The sequence below is a fragment of the Molothrus aeneus genome, chromosome 3 (assembly GCF_037042795.1).
Source record: "Molothrus aeneus isolate 106 chromosome 3, BPBGC_Maene_1.0, whole genome shotgun sequence".
Classification (NCBI taxonomy): Eukaryota; Metazoa; Chordata; class Aves; order Passeriformes; family Icteridae; genus Molothrus; species Molothrus aeneus.
This window is the reverse complement of record NC_089648.1, coordinates 89,487,256-89,505,396: the sequence shown is the minus strand read 5'-3', so window position 1 is coordinate 89,505,396 and position 18,141 is coordinate 89,487,256. Positions and strand designations below refer to the sequence as shown.

The 18,141-nt window shown below is 39.0% G+C and overlaps 1 protein-coding gene across 7 annotated transcripts in view; it reads right to left on the bottom strand.

Moving 5' to 3' along the window:
• The window catches only part of SNX14 (sorting nexin 14), a 53,455-nt gene that overhangs the window by 2,345 nt on the left and 32,969 nt on the right, over positions 1–18,141 (bottom strand). For all 7 annotated transcript variants that reach the window (XM_066547360.1, XM_066547361.1, XM_066547364.1 and 4 more), the window contains 12 exons: positions 12,930–13,062; positions 12,106–12,307; positions 11,068–11,151; positions 10,836–10,936; positions 10,436–10,547; positions 8,637–8,677; positions 8,355–8,474; positions 4,056–4,179; positions 3,344–3,508; positions 2,224–2,319; positions 1,429–1,520; positions 1,218–1,274 (listed from right to left, as the gene is read on the bottom strand). In XM_066547360.1, the coding sequence (XP_066403457.1) occupies positions 1,218–1,274; positions 1,429–1,520; positions 2,224–2,319; positions 3,344–3,508; positions 4,056–4,179; positions 8,355–8,474; positions 8,637–8,677; positions 10,436–10,547; positions 10,836–10,936; positions 11,068–11,151; positions 12,106–12,307; positions 12,930–13,062 (1,327 nt within the window). The remainder of the gene's footprint in view (positions 1–1,217; positions 1,275–1,428; positions 1,521–2,223; positions 2,320–3,343; positions 3,509–4,055; positions 4,180–8,354; positions 8,475–8,636; positions 8,678–10,435; positions 10,548–10,835; positions 10,937–11,067; positions 11,152–12,105; positions 12,308–12,929; positions 13,063–18,141) is intronic.

The following is an 18,141-nucleotide window of genomic DNA, read 5'->3' as shown; positions in this document are numbered from 1 at the left end:
GTTCCGTGTCATCATCAGGCTTTGCTCTGTCCCATTATCCAGATCATTAATGAAGATGTTAAAAGGACTGGAGCCACAACTGACCCCTTGGATAACTCCATGTTACTGGCCTGCCTCCAACTAGACTTCATTCCATTGATCACCACCCTCTGGGCCTGACTGGTGCTTTAAAGACTATTTAAATGCCACTCATTTTTTCCACAATCAACTGAAGTGCTCCAATAAATATATATAATTAGCTGCTGAGATACAAAACCAGTTCAGCTGAGTAAAATAGCAGGGCTAAGTCAGGTCTTTTTTTCTGCACTCAAGTTCCCAGGCTACTTCCTTGTTCCCTTGGTCAGCTGTCTGAGCATTGGCTGGAGGAGGGCAGCTACAGAGCTGACACAAAGTAGGTCAGACTTGCTGAGCCAGCCTCATTTCACTGAAAACAATGCAAGTGTCCTGGCTTGTTCCAAAACCTTGTACTTGTTTCTGTTTGTCATGCAAAACAAATCACTGCTGACACTCTGCAGTTGTCAGGCACGGGGTTCGTGCAACGAACATTTATTGTTAGTGAGGGGGCTTTTAAAACTTGTTTGGGGTTTTGTTTTTTACTGGCAAACTAGCAGGTACTTCCTGCTTGCCACGAAGACCAAACTGTAAAATTGCTATGTAAAAATCTGTCAAGTTTTGATATACACAAGAACAAATATCAGATAGATCACAAACCTAATGATATGCATTTATACAGCCATTTCTCTTGTGCAAATTCTTTCTCCTTTGTCTGGATAGCTGAAGTTAACATTGCAGTGACCAAATCAGAGGTAAGAAATCCTCCTGCCAGATATTGTCAAGAAAAATACTGCAGCTTGACCTGAACTTTGCATGCAGAATTCCCTTCCTAAATTGAAAAATGCATAAAATAGAGTGGAGACAAATCAATCAAAGAGAAAGGCACAGAGATCCCAACTGCTGGTTGATCTGTCCAAGTCTCCTGAAAGGCAACTCAGACTTGCTGCATGCTGAACAATCTGGGCTTGAAGTGATTTAGAAAGAGCTAATTAGCCAAAATGTAAGTAATCTGGATTTCAATTATTTCAACATACTGGAAAACACATAATTTCCCCCAAAATTAAGAATTAATATTAGTAATAACAACAGCAAAAGTGCACCAGCGATCAGACTCAGTAGCAGCTTGAAGAATTCTGCAGTTCTTGAATGGAGTTAGCACATACCTTACTCAGCTCTGGAAAGAGCTCTTGAATCCCAATGTCCAGCAGAACATAAGTTAACTAAAAGAAAATATAGAAAATTAAGGACACTCCAAGGCAAAACTACTGGTTTTTATTCTTGATTCTGAGTAAGAGCCCACTCCTCTACTATATCAAACATTCACTTTAGGAAATCCTGTGCCAGAAGGCAAGTTTGTCACACATTATGAGGTACCTGTTTGTTGAGCACTGGTTGCTGCAGTCCATCAAACAGAAGCCTGATGCCTTCATATTTAGCCTCTTCCCCAATGCACTTGCCTATTAAATCTAGACCAAATTCCAAAAACAAATATACAAACCATGAGGAAGTACTGCAAAGCAGCTTTATGATGCAGTCATAGAACTTGATTAATTAATAAGAAAAAAACTGTTTAAATTAGAGTTCAATTTCTTTTCTGTCTGAAATGGTAAATGGAAAAAAAACCCACACTTCTGGGTTCATCCTTTTCTCCTCCCTTACCTTCAGGGCTCCACACCTAAATAATTACTACACTTTCTGTAATATTTGTAATATTGTTTTGTTCTAATGCACTGTTTAATAAACCACAAGTGGATTTTAAAACATTACTTTTAATTAAACAGGCCCCTCTTTCCTAGTTTATACAGTGCAAGGACTCAGATGTACCTTCCAGCTTAATGATGTGCCTTTTTTTTAACACAGTTTTCATCTGTATAAAATACAAAGCATAGGAACATTCTAAAGATGAAAAATTACAGTACTAAGTACATGTTAAAGCTCTTGATTTCCATCACCATGTCTTTACTAAATAATCACTATGCTACAGCCTTAGTCAGCAACAGTTAAATGACAAAACTGAACTGCTGGGTTTTTACACCTGGTATTCCAGCAAACTCGAATCCCAGCAGCCCAAGTATCATTTGATTTGGAAAGACAGTGTGACTGTATTTGGGTTAAATATCTGCTTAAACAATTAACCACACTCATACAGGCAGTCATGGAATACAGAACCTGGAATGTATCTCATCATTTCTTCAAAAGTCTGCTTTGCTCGTTTCTGTTTGTCCTGGGGAGAGCGAGGCTCAGTGTTCTCACAGAACACGGCATCTGCAGAGAAGACACATTGAAAAAAAATGTATCTTTAGGCAGCTACATTGACATAGAAATGTGTTTTGGATTGTGGCTTCAAAACTGAACTTCTTCTTTGTATTGTCTTGATTAGAAGGGAATTCTAGTCTTGTCACATCATACTTTTTGCTTACATTAGCCCAATCAAACCCAGAATACCCCTCCTGTTTGAAGAACAATCATCTTTTCACAATTTGTTTCCACTCTTTTCAAAGTTTAAAGAACTCTCTTTAAAGTTTGGATCAATTTCATTTTAGGTTAGTTATGATCTCCTTAATCACAATTTCCCTTATGCTTTCAAAACTATATGCAGTATTTACAGCTTGTGCTAAAACACTGTCTGGAACTGTCAAAAACTTTGAATTTACCTATGAATGAGGAAGCAAGTATTGCTATTAATCTGAAGTAACAGGTGCTCAGTTTTGGTTTTAGGCTCTCCTTTTTTGCCTTTCACAAGCTTCATTTTTGGTTTGGTAAGGACAGAGCTATCCTGAATCCAGAGTTTTGGCCAGATGCATTGTTTGGATCAGAATGCAGTCATGTAATACTCTGCAGTTGTGAGGCAATTTATAATTTTTTTAGTCACTCTCCTCTTCCCTTATCTGAAGGTCAGGAACACTCAAGCCCTCTCAAGAGCCGACCACAACAAAGGGAACCAAAAAATTAACAATAAAAGACTGATGTAGTACACAAGTGAAGTAACTTGACAACTTCATGAAACATTTGCATTGATGTACTAAATCACTCTATTCTGTTTTTCTTGTTCTTTGCACACCCAAGCAAATTACTATTCATAATACTTTCTGTAATCATCACCGACAGACAACATAGGTGGCTTAACATCTTTCCACAACAAGCTCTGAAGTTAGTCCAGGCCCACTTGGTTTTCAATAGTCCACCGGTGTTAGCATTGCGAAGTTTAGCACTCGGAAACTTCACTGAAGGGATTTCAAACACCAGACTAAAGCAATATTTTTTCATCAAAGATGTAACTATTACTGACCTCTCAGCAGTGTTATCAGAGAAACCAAACGGTGCTCCTCAAATAGCTGTTCTAACTTGTTATGCAAGTAATAGTCTGTGTAGAGTTCCAATGTGTTTTTGAAGAGAATTCTTCCTCCCATCAAGAGATGATGCAGCCAGTCAGGAATGCGGAAAACTACCCTACCTGCAAAGTCACAGCAACATCTATGAGTAGTAACACATATGAGGGTCTCCTGCTATTCATGACAAAAGAATCATTTATTCAAAAGAAAAGAAAAAAAAAGATTGCAAGCAAGAAAAAAATATTTCAGTTTTGTTAGTGCAGCACTGAAAATATCAGTACTCTCCACAGTGCTTATCAAATACTTCCTTTAGCTATTTCTATTAATTTAACAATTCCAATTCCCAGAGTCTACCAGCAGCCTAGGTCAACCTGAGAAAAGGGATGAGACCTACTCTCATAAAGTCATACTACTGAGATGCAGAAAGATGGAGACATAACAAAGCAACTAAGCAATGATGAATGATAAATGACATTTTAGCACCACAATAAATAAATAAAGTCTTCTAATAATGTCTTCTAAGGAATGACCATGTCACTAAGTTGTATATTAGCTTCAAAGCGTTGAGTTATATATGACTGCTACAATAGGATTTCATTTCTTACCAGAGACTGTGAACTTCATATTTGTCATGAAGTATATGAACAATTAAGAGAAATCACTTCTTACCAACATACATTAAGTAGTCATAGACTCCTTCTACAGTCATCATTTCCAGGAAGTAGTTCTGATTTTGTCGCCTTTCTGTATTCTCAGACCGGTTTGCATTGTTCTTGAATAGATCATTAAAAAGCTAAAAACAGAAACATAAGACTGAAGCCACTGTATTCAAAGGCAAAAGGATAGCCACCAGTTCTTTGGATTGGTTTATTTTTATAAAAGCAGCTTCTTTCCAGAGCTTTCAAAGAACTGATCAGGGCTATTGATTTGTTTCATTGTTTCTGGTTTAGTTTTTTAAAATGCTTCACTTTCCAATAAAGAGCACATCACATGCTGCAAGATTCACAACAACCAAAATACCTGGGTTCACAACAAATCAGCACTGGGACAATAATTCATGAGATTTTCTGCTCCCACTACCTTCTTCCAACCTAAACAACTGCATGACTGTATGCATCTAGATTTTTGTCATAGGCTCTGATTTCCTTGATGCACCCTGCTCTGAAAATGAGGGGCTAAGACAATACAGAGTTTGTCTGCCTTAAATCACAAGGGAAGCCTACAACATCAAAGTACTCCTAAAAGTTCCTGTTGGCTTCCACTTTAAATAAATACAATGGTTTCTAGACAAAATATACGAGTTTTTTACATAGAGAAATACCTTTTTCCCCTTCATGAACTAACATTTAGGTTTCTTTCCATTTATCTAATTTCTCAATTATATTCCTTTAGCCTTCTATTCTCCTATGTCATCACCTTCCTCCCTGATCCCTGTATTTCCTTGCCTTTGGTTCTTTCTGAAAAGATACCCCAATTCTTGCAAAAATCCAAGAGGTTCTTCCCTGCACAGCAGAAGGGGTCCCAAACCACCTAGGTAGCAGTCCTTGCCTCCCCTGCCCCCAGGTCTGTGAATCCTAAGAGAAGGAAAGGAAAAATCAGGACCTAAATCCTGATGCTTTCCATGTTTAATATCTAGCAATCCCTACTAGTAGTTTATTTAAAAATAAACTTACCGGCAAAATAGTTAATCTAGATATAAAATAGGATTTATACAAGATACTCTGTATTATGAAAAGAAAGTTCAAAAGTTTATGCCAGGGTTCTAAAAAAAATCCTAGAATTAAAAGCAAATGCAACATAATCATAGAATTGCCTAGGCTGAGGTGATTGCCACTCAGAGAGGTTTTTTTACTACTCCCAAAATAGCATTAGTTCCAAGGAACAGGAAGTAATTTGCTTATATATGGTTCACCTTCTGTACTGCAATTCTCCCCAAAATAAATGAAGCCAAAAACATGCAAATCACAACATCACTCAAGTCTCTAAACAGAATGTTTTGCACTCTTAGGAAAAACTACATCAGGACATCTGGCAAGAGTCAGGGTTTTGACCTGTACTCCTTCAGGCCCTCTCTTTTGTTAAGTGCTGAGCTGCTGGTATTACCTTCACAAGGTTCACTCAAACTAAACAACACCAACATATTACATAAATTACACAGAAGGGTAAATATGGCTAATGCACTGGTGGACGACTGGTATCCAGGAATGTAACAAACCTAAAAATAACACATAATTATTCACACCTACTTTATGGAAGCATCCCTGGTAGGTTGCTTAAAAAACTCCATATAAACTGAAGTCTACATCCTCCATAATACTGAAACCAGAACAGCAGAAAAACCTTAGCTGTAGTATTGTAACTTAACAAGAGCCTCCTTTATTTTTTAGATACACCTGACAAAGGTGATACATACTGAGCCAACTCAAAGCAGCCCATTGTGCAATGCAGACCTAGGTTCAGTGTCTGTAGGCCAAACTAAATCATTCACAGCAATCTGGTAGGTAACCTATAAAAAAATCAAACATGAAGGCCAGCTTAGGGCAAAGCTTGATTTCAAGTGCTATTTCCTCTTTCACCCCAAACCAGAAGCAGCATCTTCTGAATGCTGACTGTACCTCCATACATGGATGATCTGTGCTGCACCTTAAACACTAATGGTTCCTTGATCAGAGGCACACTCTGAAAGCATTTCAGAATGCAATCTACAATGCACTGCAGCAGCCATAATACCCAGTGGCATTAGACCTCTACTTCCATGTTTTACACTTTCCAGTATCTTGGCAGAGAAGAAATTCAAGTGAAAAACACACAACTGGTTATCTAGCACAGAAATTGAGATTATACTCACAACTCAGATAAGCACAGGATTTTGCTTTAGATGTTTCTGTGCATGTTAATATTTGAGACTCACACCACAAACCTCAATGCTGTCATTATTTGTATCTTTAAAATTAAACAGTAATTATGATTATAACCATGAAATATTCTTAAAAGGTTTACAATGAGGAAATTCCATGAACTAGTATTGATTAATAATGGTAGTCAAGCTCTTGAAGTCAGTGAAATACAAAAGGCCTGTATTAAGAAAAAAGACCGAAGTAATCCCTTGTACAATAGGCTACTATGCCTTATTGGGAAAAGCAAGCAAAGGAAGCATGAATGCTCATACAAAGTGCCTTACAGAAAAAAAAAAATTACACAATGGTGAGTGAATATGCAAACATACGCCCATACATTCCAGCACAGGTGTGAACTGTACAAAAACAATACCATGACTATGAACAATATCTACAGCCAGAGGCATAAACCTCTCTCCTGTTCTTCCTGCTCATTTAAAAAGTACAGAGGACACCAAAAGAATAAGAAGAAAGATTTTATGTAGTCTCTGAATCATATCAGTCAAAGTGTCCACGTCTTCTTCCAAGTAGCTACTCAAAAACATTTATTATACTGCTGGAGTTCCAAAACCAGCTTTTATTGCTGTTGGCAGGCCATCACAAGCCAGCAGAACAATGCCTTTATTGGCATCTTTTGCAAAGTCTGCATCAGCTGAGAAGTCCTGACCTATTATAGCAAGTCTGACAAAAGTATGTTCAGAAGATGATCAAGCTGCTTACAGACCTTCAGAACCAAAACATGACCAGAAATCCTGCTAGTGCCCCTAGGAGGGGGAAGCAGAGTTTTTTGCTCATTTTTTTTAACTAGGCAGGTTAGTAACTCTTATTTCTAGTGGATCTGATACTGAATGAAATCCAATTGCTCCTGGTTATATTGGGGTTGACTACCCACTTTCATCGTGCATTTTTAAATAGAAGTCTTTCCACCAATATTTAGACCACACAAACATACACACACCCCAGGAACACTCAAAAGAAAGGAGCATGCAGAAGATCTGTCAGAGCATTAGGCACATTTCTGACTGGGCCTGCCCAGACAGACCTTCAGGCATTTCTTATTCAGCCTGCTGAGGAAGAGGGAGCCTGCAGGTACCTACTCATGGCAGCACTGGGGAACGTGCATTGTAATCTCAGCACAGTCCAACGTGCTGAAACTGAAATAAACAGACCTGTGTCAGAAAAGACACATGAGAGCACTGTGGCAATACAAGCATAAACTGGAAGTCAACCACCATTTATCAAAAACCTGAGGAACTCTCTTGCTCTGAGATAACATGCTCTTTTCCCAAATGGGCACTTGGGAAGCACTAACCTTTCGTCTCTTTGGCTGCCTGCCAGATCCCCACACAAACTCCATGCAGGCAGCTCCCACTGTCCTGGAACAGACATTTGGCATTCACCTCCTTCACCAGGAGTGAAGTGCCTTGCTGCTGCACAGCAGTTACTGCACAGAATCACAGAATGGACTGGCTTGGAAAGGACCTCAGAGATCATCTAGTCCCAATCCTCTGCCATGGGCAGGGACACCTTCCACTAGACCAGGCTGCCCAGTGCTCCATCCAGTCTGGCACTAAATACTTCCAGGAAGGAGGAATCCACAACCTCTATGAGCAATCTGTTCCAGTGCCTCACACCCTCACAGTTAGACATTTTTTCCTTTATATCTCATCTAAACCTACGCTCAGTTCCATTTCCCCTTGTCCTGTCACTAAATGCTCTGAAAGTATCACTCCATCTTTCTTGTAGGCTTCCCTCAGGAACTGGTAGGCTACACATCTGCACAAAGATGTCACATCTCACAACAGAAGTGAAAGTGCAGAACTGAACAGCTCAAGTCTATGCCACACATATCTGGGGAGTAGGAAAGTGCGTCGCTCCAGAGTCTACTTTTGGTCTGGCCTTTGGACTGAACACCCTCAGTGTCTGCATTCCTAGACAGCATTCTCCTGTTTGGCTTCATCTGAAATAATTTTAGTTAATGAGCTCTAAGACAGCTCCCTAGTATGAGAGAAAATGTATGGTCAGTTTTCCCTACTGGTGTAAAATGGGAAAGGAACATGACTTACTGTACCTTCTTGTTATTTTCAGAAGTGGGACTCAAAATGGTAAGTTCAGGCCTGCTTGGTTTAGGCTTGGGAGATTCACAGGAGTTGATAAAATTCATGATGAATGGCTCCAAATGCTGACCTTTCTGAAAAAAAGATATGAGTGACTTGTCACTTGCATAATTATAGAAAAGTGAAAACAAAAACAACAAAAACACAAGAATTTTCAAACAAAGTTTTGATTAGCCTGTAACTCAGTAATCTCATAAAATTAGCTAATGAAAATATTGGCAACTTGAAAGACTCACCTCTTTCATCAGCTTTCCTGGAACAGATTTTATGATTTTACCTACAATTAGAAAGAAAGAAACAAACAAATATTTTCTGTTATCACTGTCTGATTTGAAAGATATTTTGCTCTGCTAGATGTTATGTACTCATTGTATATCAGTCATTTAAAAATACAATAATTTTAAAACATCTGCTTTTTTTTTTTTTATTTGGCACAAAACCCTATGAAAACAGTCTTGCACATAACCAGCTTTTAACCTAGTGATTATTACTCTTCAAGAAAATATACTTAGAAATATACAGATTATTAATATGAATACTTTTTTAAAACCCCACAATAAAGTACTGTAGTTCTACCTCTTAACTCTTCCAGAGTTTAATCATAAATAGCTCTAACACTGTAACAATAGTACTGCTTCAACACCAGTACAGGCAAAATTCCTTGTATTTAAGTTACTCCTAAAATCATGAACACTTATCACAGAAGAAATCAAGATAACTCAGATTCTCCTCTTCTTGTGGAAAAATCAGCAAATATGGAGAGATTCTGTGGTGAACCAGCCTCAAAAACCCTGGTGAGTAAAATTTTCTAAACTGGACAGGTTACAACCATGGTCTGAAAGATCAGCTCTTATGTCCTGATAAGGCTATCAGGATATGGCACAGGAACTTTGAATGCTGAAAATGAAAGTGTCTAGGACTAGTTTTATTTTAATCACTACAGTTACAGTAATATTTTTCTTATTAACATGTCATTAAATTTGGAATTTACACTGAAAAGTATGTACAATGATCAAATGATAACAATAAAAATTCTCATCCTCACAAAAAGCCCTACCAAAATGCCAAGACTTGTTATAATGCTCTTTATGGAAGTGAAACATGGTCTCAGACAGGAAATGCATTACAGTAACACCATAATTATAAACTTTTATAAGGATGTACAGTTGGATCTAGAAGGGAGACCTGAAACAAAACCAAAACTTTTTGACTGAAGGCTGAGAACAGAAATCTCAGTTAACAACTCATGAAGCAGACCAAGAGAAGGGCTGCCCCAGCAGGACCACACCGTGACCAGGAGCTGCAGAAACGCAGCGACGCAGCTCAGACACGGCTCTCTGGGACCACAGCCACAAGTGGCACAAGACATGGAGACAGAATGGCCATGAGGTTGACCTGACCAGCTCAGGCCCACTATTCTGAGACAGCTACGTTGCAGCCAAGTCACACTACAGTCAACTTTTTTGACTCATTATGAACTACTGTCATTAGACATTAGAACTTCTCAATTTCCACTTGACCTGCCTGTATCACACACAGAGATTCTATTAACTAGCTCATGTTAGAAAATATCTTAACACCAGCTAATACTAGAAATATCAAATACTGGAGTTTTCAGAATAAAAAAATAAGAGGAGTTTGATCAATTAAAATCCAAAGGTAGTTTTCTAAGTGTTCATGCCTTCTCATCTGCAAACAATGACAGACACATGCAGATTTGATCTGTGACAACACTGTAAATTTTCTTGAACTATGCAATTTATTAAGAGAAACCTTATCTTGCTTGCTGACACAAAAATTCAAAAGCCACTTAAGCAATTTTTTCCATTACTTCAAAATGTCTTTTTTCTTCAAGGAAGAAGTATCAGCATATCTTCCTCGCTGAGCTATAATTTTAGGGGCTGTGAAGGAGCAGAGTTCTTATTTCATACATCCACAAGAGTTATCTATTCATTACAACAGTCAATCACAGAATTCAATCACAGCATCCACAGCATTCCTATTTGTCAGCATAAACAAGTAGCATATTACATACCAAGATTCACATCAGGCAACATTTTATCAAGAAACTGAGTCTCTCCTCCATTAGGGGATAGGAAGTCAGCTAAAAGCTGGCTGTTACTTAGTTCTGGATGTTGCAGAAGTTTCTTTGAAACAAAAGGAACAAAGGAGGTATAAGTACTTTAAAACTAACCTTAAAAATCCATTTCTGTATAGTAAAAAGATATTCAAAGAGTATTATACTGTCACAGATATTGGCATTTGCGAGAGATTTCTATTTTCAGTCAGGTGAAACTTTAACATTGCCCGCTTGAATCCTTTCTGTAACTGTAAAGTTACTTGGAAAAAAAAAACCACCCCCCCCCAAATATTCTTTTATTAGTTTTATACCATTAGTTTTAGAATATTCTTTGCTCCAAATGTTTGTTTAATACCTGCAGATATTCCTGAAACTCCTCTCTCTTGGATTTTAAGAACTCATAGTTCTTGGGGCCAATGATTCTCTTTGAGGGAAGCTGAGCATCAGGAAATGTACCTAGTAAAGATAGCAAGGAGTTTAAATTATTCTTGTAGTGCAGTAAACACTGATTTTATTATTTTAAATTTAATATAAGTAATGAATGATAAGCAGGGGGAAAATGACTTTCCAAACGACAGACAACGTACCATGAAATTCTGTAAGTTTTGATTCAAGCACGTAGAATTCAAGATACCTCCTGTAGACAGACCAGTGTTCAGGTTCATGTCCAACTGATGAAAAAAAAAAAAAAGTTAAAAATAAACCAGGTTTTATGGCACCTGGGAGACAAATTAGGAACAGCAAACATATGCTGAATATCATAAGAAAAACCTCAATGACATTAGCCCCCTGTTGTAGTAACATAAACCTCAAGGTACTTTTAATGTTACAGTAAAATGCATAACTGGTAGACAGATACAGTACTAGCAAGGAAATTATCATTTATGGAATCACTACAATCTAAACAATGGAGTCCTGCATAACTTCAACATTTATGATGGCTGACTACATTAGAAGTAGTTTCCAATGTGGAACCAAATGATTTACAGAAATAGTACTTGCTGAATACAGTCCTCTGCACCACCAATTTGAATGCTGATGATTCTTAATCCTATCACTAAAGATATCACTAAATGCCTCTTAAATACTTTCTACTCATTGTGGAGGTATTAGTCTCACTAAGATAAATCCCAGTAGCCTTAGGATGATGCTGTTTCCACCCTCTCCATATGGATGCATTGCTATCCAGATACTGGTAAACTAACTGCACGCCACAATGGTTCCTAATAAGCACAGCATTTTCATTTCCTAAGAACTAACTTTAAGGTTATAAAAAAAATTATTTGTTGTTCATTATTCCAAAGTTCAGAGTGGGTGAAAAAAATATGACAGGTGTTTATTAATATGAATTTTAATGTAAGTATTTTTGGAAAGAGAGCATTTCAAACTTTGGTATGAAGTCTAAATAGAACTGATTCATGCTGAGGAGTCAGTTCTCAACTTGCAAATGCTAAATGCGATCATTTATCTCCCAAACTCATTTCCTCAGAAATTTCAAGCCATTATTTTGAAATCATAAGAACACATATAAAAAACACACTTGCAAGAGTCAACAGAATACAGCACACTAGAATATTCTGAGTTCACTTTCAAATGACACTTTATCGATCTGCAGAATTGCATACCTGCCCTTCTGTCATTTCTCTCTACATCAATGCAGAATACAGGAATTCTCTCCTTTCTGTCTTTTCTTTCCAAGGAGGGATCATCAAAAAAATCAACGTATGGGATGCTGATTTTCCAAGCAGCAAGGTTGCGGGGTGTATTTGGAGTGGTAACAGCCTCCTCAGGAGAATCATCTTCCATTACCATAACACCTTCTTCAATCTGTAAGGATTCAAGCAGAGATCTCCAGTTCTATTTTAATTGGTACAGCCTACCTCTGCTTCAAACCAACTCCCTCCCCTTCCCTTTTTCAAATTTTCCATTTGTCCCCCAACTGTGGTTTAGGTAACAATATCCCGTGCAGTAAATTCTACCATTGGCTCTATTCGTGACTATTTAGCATGGAAGAAAAACATTAACTCAGGGAGATATCTAAGACAAAGGAGAAAGGACTATTGGCTCCTGATCTATAGAGAGAATGCTGCATCACAGACCAACATGACAGTGATTTCTATGCTATGTTATTTATGGTTTTAAGGTCTTGTGGCACACTGAAGATGAAGAGCCATGCACGCAGTCTTGTGCATGCCTTACTACTCAGAATTGGAGAAAAAGTCATTGCTTTTGGTATTACGAGAACAATAAGCTCAGAAGCACAGAAACTGGGGATGTGACCTTGGCTTGTGAATGAATACAGGGAAGATAAAGCAACCTAATCAGAACCCAGCACATGAAAACTGTGCAGTGAAGAAAGCAGAAATTCAACATTTTCAAATGAGCAAAGGAGGAAAAAAAAATCAAAGCCCAGCAAAGACTTCAAGTAAAATTTAATGGCTCTACTCACAAAATCATCTTCTCCTTCATTTATGTTATAGTTAGGCAACATAGCTCCTTCCATTGCAGAACTCTTGAATACACCTTTTATTTTGTTCCCTATTTTGCTGATTCCAAATGATTCTCCTCTCTTTTGCGTGGTCCTAGGATTACAGAAGCCACAGTTCACAACACAAGGCATATTATTACAGCTGCTCATTAGGCCATTGCACACCATTTGCAGATAAGAGAAACAACTCTATAAACAGGTATCCAACATATTTACAGTTCCACTTATTTAAAATTCATTTATGGTATATCTGTTCTCTGATCAACCAGAAAATTTTCTTGATTACACTTTTTAAGAGACACAGGATTCCCATATGCTTAACCACAAGTAAACTCTTAAAATAGTATCCTAGTAATTGATGACACAGAATAAACAAGTAGCTAGGTAAAACAACTTTGTTTTGACAGCAGAAACTGGGATATTGCTACAGGCATGCACATCAAGTAGGTCATTAACTTTGTCCTTTTCCTTGTACTTGTATTTAAATATTTATCCTTCTACCAAGTGTAGATACATTTTTCTAAATGGAATTTTACAAGCATATATCATTCAAGATAGATCTCAGTTTTTAAGCAGTAGAGACAGATAAAAGGAACATGCAAGGAACAAGACTAAGCATGAGAGAAAACAGATGCAACTGAGGAATCCTGCCTTGAAGAGCCAGTCTGACCAAAAGATGAAGAGTTTTTAAATTCTCGCCACTTATGACAAAGCATCCAAAAGCCAACAAACCAGGTATGGGACTAAAAAATATACAAATACTTGGGCAGCAAGCACACTCCTCACTGACAGAACAGATTTTTTATCATTCTTCTGCCCTTACACAAGTCCTGACACTGAAGACTATTTCCTGCGTAGAAACACTAGCAATTTTGGAAAGAAAAATGTTTCTGTTGAATATAGAATCAGCCTGAGGTTCCTTATGGGTGATTCAATATATACAGCTGAGGGACAAGTTAAAAATCAATACAGTGAGCTTCAGAATCAAACATTCAAAACAAATTTATGGACTGCTATTAGATGCACAACTAGTACTTTGGAGGACAAACAATCCTGTTTCTTTTTCCTTTAAAATAAGAAACTATTGACTTCTGGAAGGGATTACAAAGAGAACTGCGGCAATCAGCAGGTAAAGCATATTCATCATTCATAAAACCATGCAGACAACACCAGCTGCTGACTCCAAGCATGCACATGCATGTTACTAACTACCTTCCTGTTTACAATCTTACACAGACTGTGTACATGACTGAAGTTGCGTAAATAACCCACTGTTTTCCCAATTTTTTTGCTTTTTCTATCTCATCTACTTATCAGCTCCAAAGCATACTGGCACCATCTGTCTTAATTATCTCGTCTATGCAATGACAAGGTTGCATGGCTGTTCGCAATCTAAATCCGTATTTGAACAATCTTACTCCATTCTTGAACAACTCCTACTACATGTTACTGTGCTGAACTGAGCTGCTTCACATAGGGGATTGACCTTGCCTGAATATTGCTCACGTGCTTCAACACTGGGCTAGAAAACACAAACCTCCATGAGACAAAACCAGCTTTTCTGGAAGGCTGGTATTTCAGACCTCTGGCTTAACCTTGAAGGGAATTTTCATAATTTCTCTCAAAACTAGTGCAGTTCTCAAGAGTTTGAGCAAAAACATTGATTTGCACAAGGTCAGTGATTTGATAGGAGAACTCCAGTCTCAAAGCAGTTCTTCCCCACACTGAGCATGCTGCAGGTGAAAGCAGCATTCCCCTGTGCCTGTAGTGAGCTGTATGCAGCCAGAACTCAATCTGACAGCCAGGAACCAGCCCTTCCAGCCCCAACACAGAGCCCATGGACTACAACATGTGAATAAAAAGCAATTACTGAACTGGACAAGTATCAAGTAACAAACTAGGATGGGAATCTCTTCACAGGAAGGGACAAATTCAGAACAAACACCGGTGAATGAGATGTTACACAGACACTCTCCACTATATATGGAGACAACACAGGACTGGTTTGGCAAAAATCCTTGATCACAAATCACATTAGATGAGCATGGAAAAGAAATGTGGGTGTGTTAGCAAAGATGGATGGACCAACAACAGGATGACTTGGCACTTCAAAGAAACGGAGCAATAAAAAAATATATACAAAAGGTATCATGATGAAAATCTAATAGATTCGCTGGCTAAGCAGAAATAGAAAAAAGACCTTGAGACTAGGTAGAAGGAAAGATGGGACTAGGATAGGGGTAGGTTCAAGACACAAAGGACCAAAGATGACAGGAGGTAGCCAGTTTAGAACAGAGACAAGATTTTTTTAAGACCTGTCAACAAATATATATACATCCAAAACTTGATGGAAAAATAACCCACTCCCTCTAGTGCTAATCCATATAATAGCATTATTTGACCATCATTCTATAGTTGCTTTCTCAGGAGGGCCCTCTGTGCAGAGTCTACAGGCTCCAAAATTCCTGAAGAATGATGTGACAACAAGAGCTTGGAACACTTGTTTTTTTTTCAAACATTCCAAAAGTAACACATACCTAACATTAGGAAAAATTATAATTATTGTTTACTCTATAACAGGGAATTGTAGACTGAAGAAGTCCACTGTGCACTGTGGCATTCTTCAGTCCTGGATGCCTGCCTCATTCAGTGCACTGAACAGACCCTGCAGGTGATGAGCCAGGGCAATGCAGCTGAAGAATGATGCTGTGAGCCTCTCTGGGTCAAGAAGGACCAGACCAGTTGTATATATCAGACAAGGCAGATATTAACATGCATGTGAAGTCATAGTACCATTTCCTTTGGCTGACTAAACTCCCTACACACAGTCAGGAGAAATGCTGCACTTGAAAGTCAATGAGCTGCATTTATAACTCAAGAACTCCTTATTGCTCAACAATCAAGCAAGTTATAGCTCAACATGCTGAACTGGTACACAAAATATAAAAGCATCTAATTACCTTGATTCTTAGCTTGAAAAATTAAGTTGAAAAATTTCTCCTCAAGACTAATATGAGCAAACTATGTCATACTTATCCTCTGTTAAATTCTAAGGAAAAGTCCATGAGGAAAAGATTGTTTTCTGAGTTTGGATACCATGTATTTAAAGAGGCATGAATAATGAGAAAACAAACCACTGGACAGCTACTAAGGCATTAATGAGTGGTCATATACTACCCACAGCAAATTATAAAAACTAGCATAGGTTGTCATCAAACCTGTAACAGACACAACTGTAGGGTTTGAGTGCTTAAAAATCATAAACTGGTTATATTTGCAAGTGATGTTAGACAATGATCACTCCAGATACAGCTTGCAAGATAAAACAAGCACCTAAGTGGATAACAATATGACATGAAGTAAAGGAAATTTTGGAGCAGCTACCAGTCAGAAGTAAAAAAAAAATGTTTCAAGCTCTGGAAATATATTTCAAAACAAATAACAACAGACAGAGTGTTAAAAGCAAAGTGTTAATGTACAACAAACTATTAAATATTAGATCCCGATGTTTCCAGGTGTGGGGGGGCCTGGCTTCTTCTGGCCCTCGCTGCTGGACCAAAGGCAGCACCTGTGGTGTTTTCACCCCAGAGATACCTTTGGCCAGCTGGGTGCTGCAGCTGGGCACTCAGAACAAATCCAGGCAAAGTAGGAACTCAGTTTACCTTTGGTGGAAAAGGTTCAAGCAGCAGTGAAAAGGAGCGGGTTCTGTCATAGAGCCTTAGTCCAGAGTTTTATTGCAGCATGGTAGACCTCTGAATGTGGTAACAGCTCACAGACAGACACCCTGGCCGCATGGTCGCCTGTCCTTTTAAGCCCCTGGGACAGGGGGAGGGGAGGGACAGGTGAGGGCCAACCAGGTGGGAGGAGGGGAAGGCTCCAGGGAGATAGACACTTGGATAGGCCAATGAGCCCAGACCTGAGGAGCATCTGCCAACCACACGATGCCCTGCTGGAATGTTAAGATTGATGGACAGCTCTTAGGCAGGAGGGCAAAAGGGGGAGGGGGAAAGGTTGGCACACCTGAGGAGATTGGGATAGGTAAAATAGGAAATCGCACTGCAACATCTCCCCCTAGTTTTGTTTAAAAAGAAGAGAACTGGGTTTGTGGTGCAGAATGCTTGCCAAACTATGGTTGGTAAATCGGTTCCTCCTCTACAGGAGGTTCAGTGCTTTCCACTGAGGGTTCCATGTCATTCATTGGAGCACTAAGGGCTTCTAAACGGTAAACTTCGGGAGGGGGAGATGAGCTTGAAATCAGCTTGAGAACCATGCATTAGACTAGTCCAAAAACAATGCTAACAACTACAACAACGATAACTAATACAAACAATACTAAAAACACAGTTTTCAGAATAGATCCCAACCAGCCCAAGAGTCCCCAGCCTTTGAACAGTCCACTCAGCCAGTCGTCAGTTTCTCTCTTGTCAGAGGTCTTTTGCCAAGGTAGTCCATACGTGCTTTGGGCTGAGGGACTATCCAGGAGATCCCTGGTGGGATGATCATGAGTAGGACGAGGAGCAGGCTTGGTTTCATGGAGTCTTGAGGCTACACACGAACCGTGGGATCTAAACTGGTACAAGGAACTTAAGACAAACATATCACAAACTGTTCCAGAAAGGAGGCTTAAATGGAATTTCCTCCAGGGAACGCGTGCGGCGTTTCCTTCTCCAGGCAGCATTGGCAACCTGGGGCGCTTCTGTCGATTTCTCTGAGACCTTGGGAACATAGGGCCTTACCCATTTGGAAGGAACCCACTTTAACCCAGAGGGGGTGGACACACAGGCGTATCCACGTCCCCAAGTAACCAATTTGTAAGGTCCCACTGTTTTCCAAGTCTCAGGGTCCTTTACTAAAACCAGAGGCTTTTCTCTCAACATCATATGACTGCTCCCCCCAAAGTGGCGCAGGATGGGCAGGTTCAGGCTGTCAAAGGAACAATTCAGAAAATTGATTGTGAACAGCGCCCTGGACAATCGGATGTGGGGGGGTTCCACCTTCAGAACCTGTTGCTGCTGGTCCAGGACTCTTTTAATATTGCAGTGAGTCCTTTCTACAATGGCTTGACCTGTGGGGGAGTAGGGGATGCCAGTTTTGTGCTCTACTCCCCATTGCTGCAGGAAGCTCCCGAACTCCTTAGATTTATAGGCAGGCCCATTATCAGTTTTCAACTCCT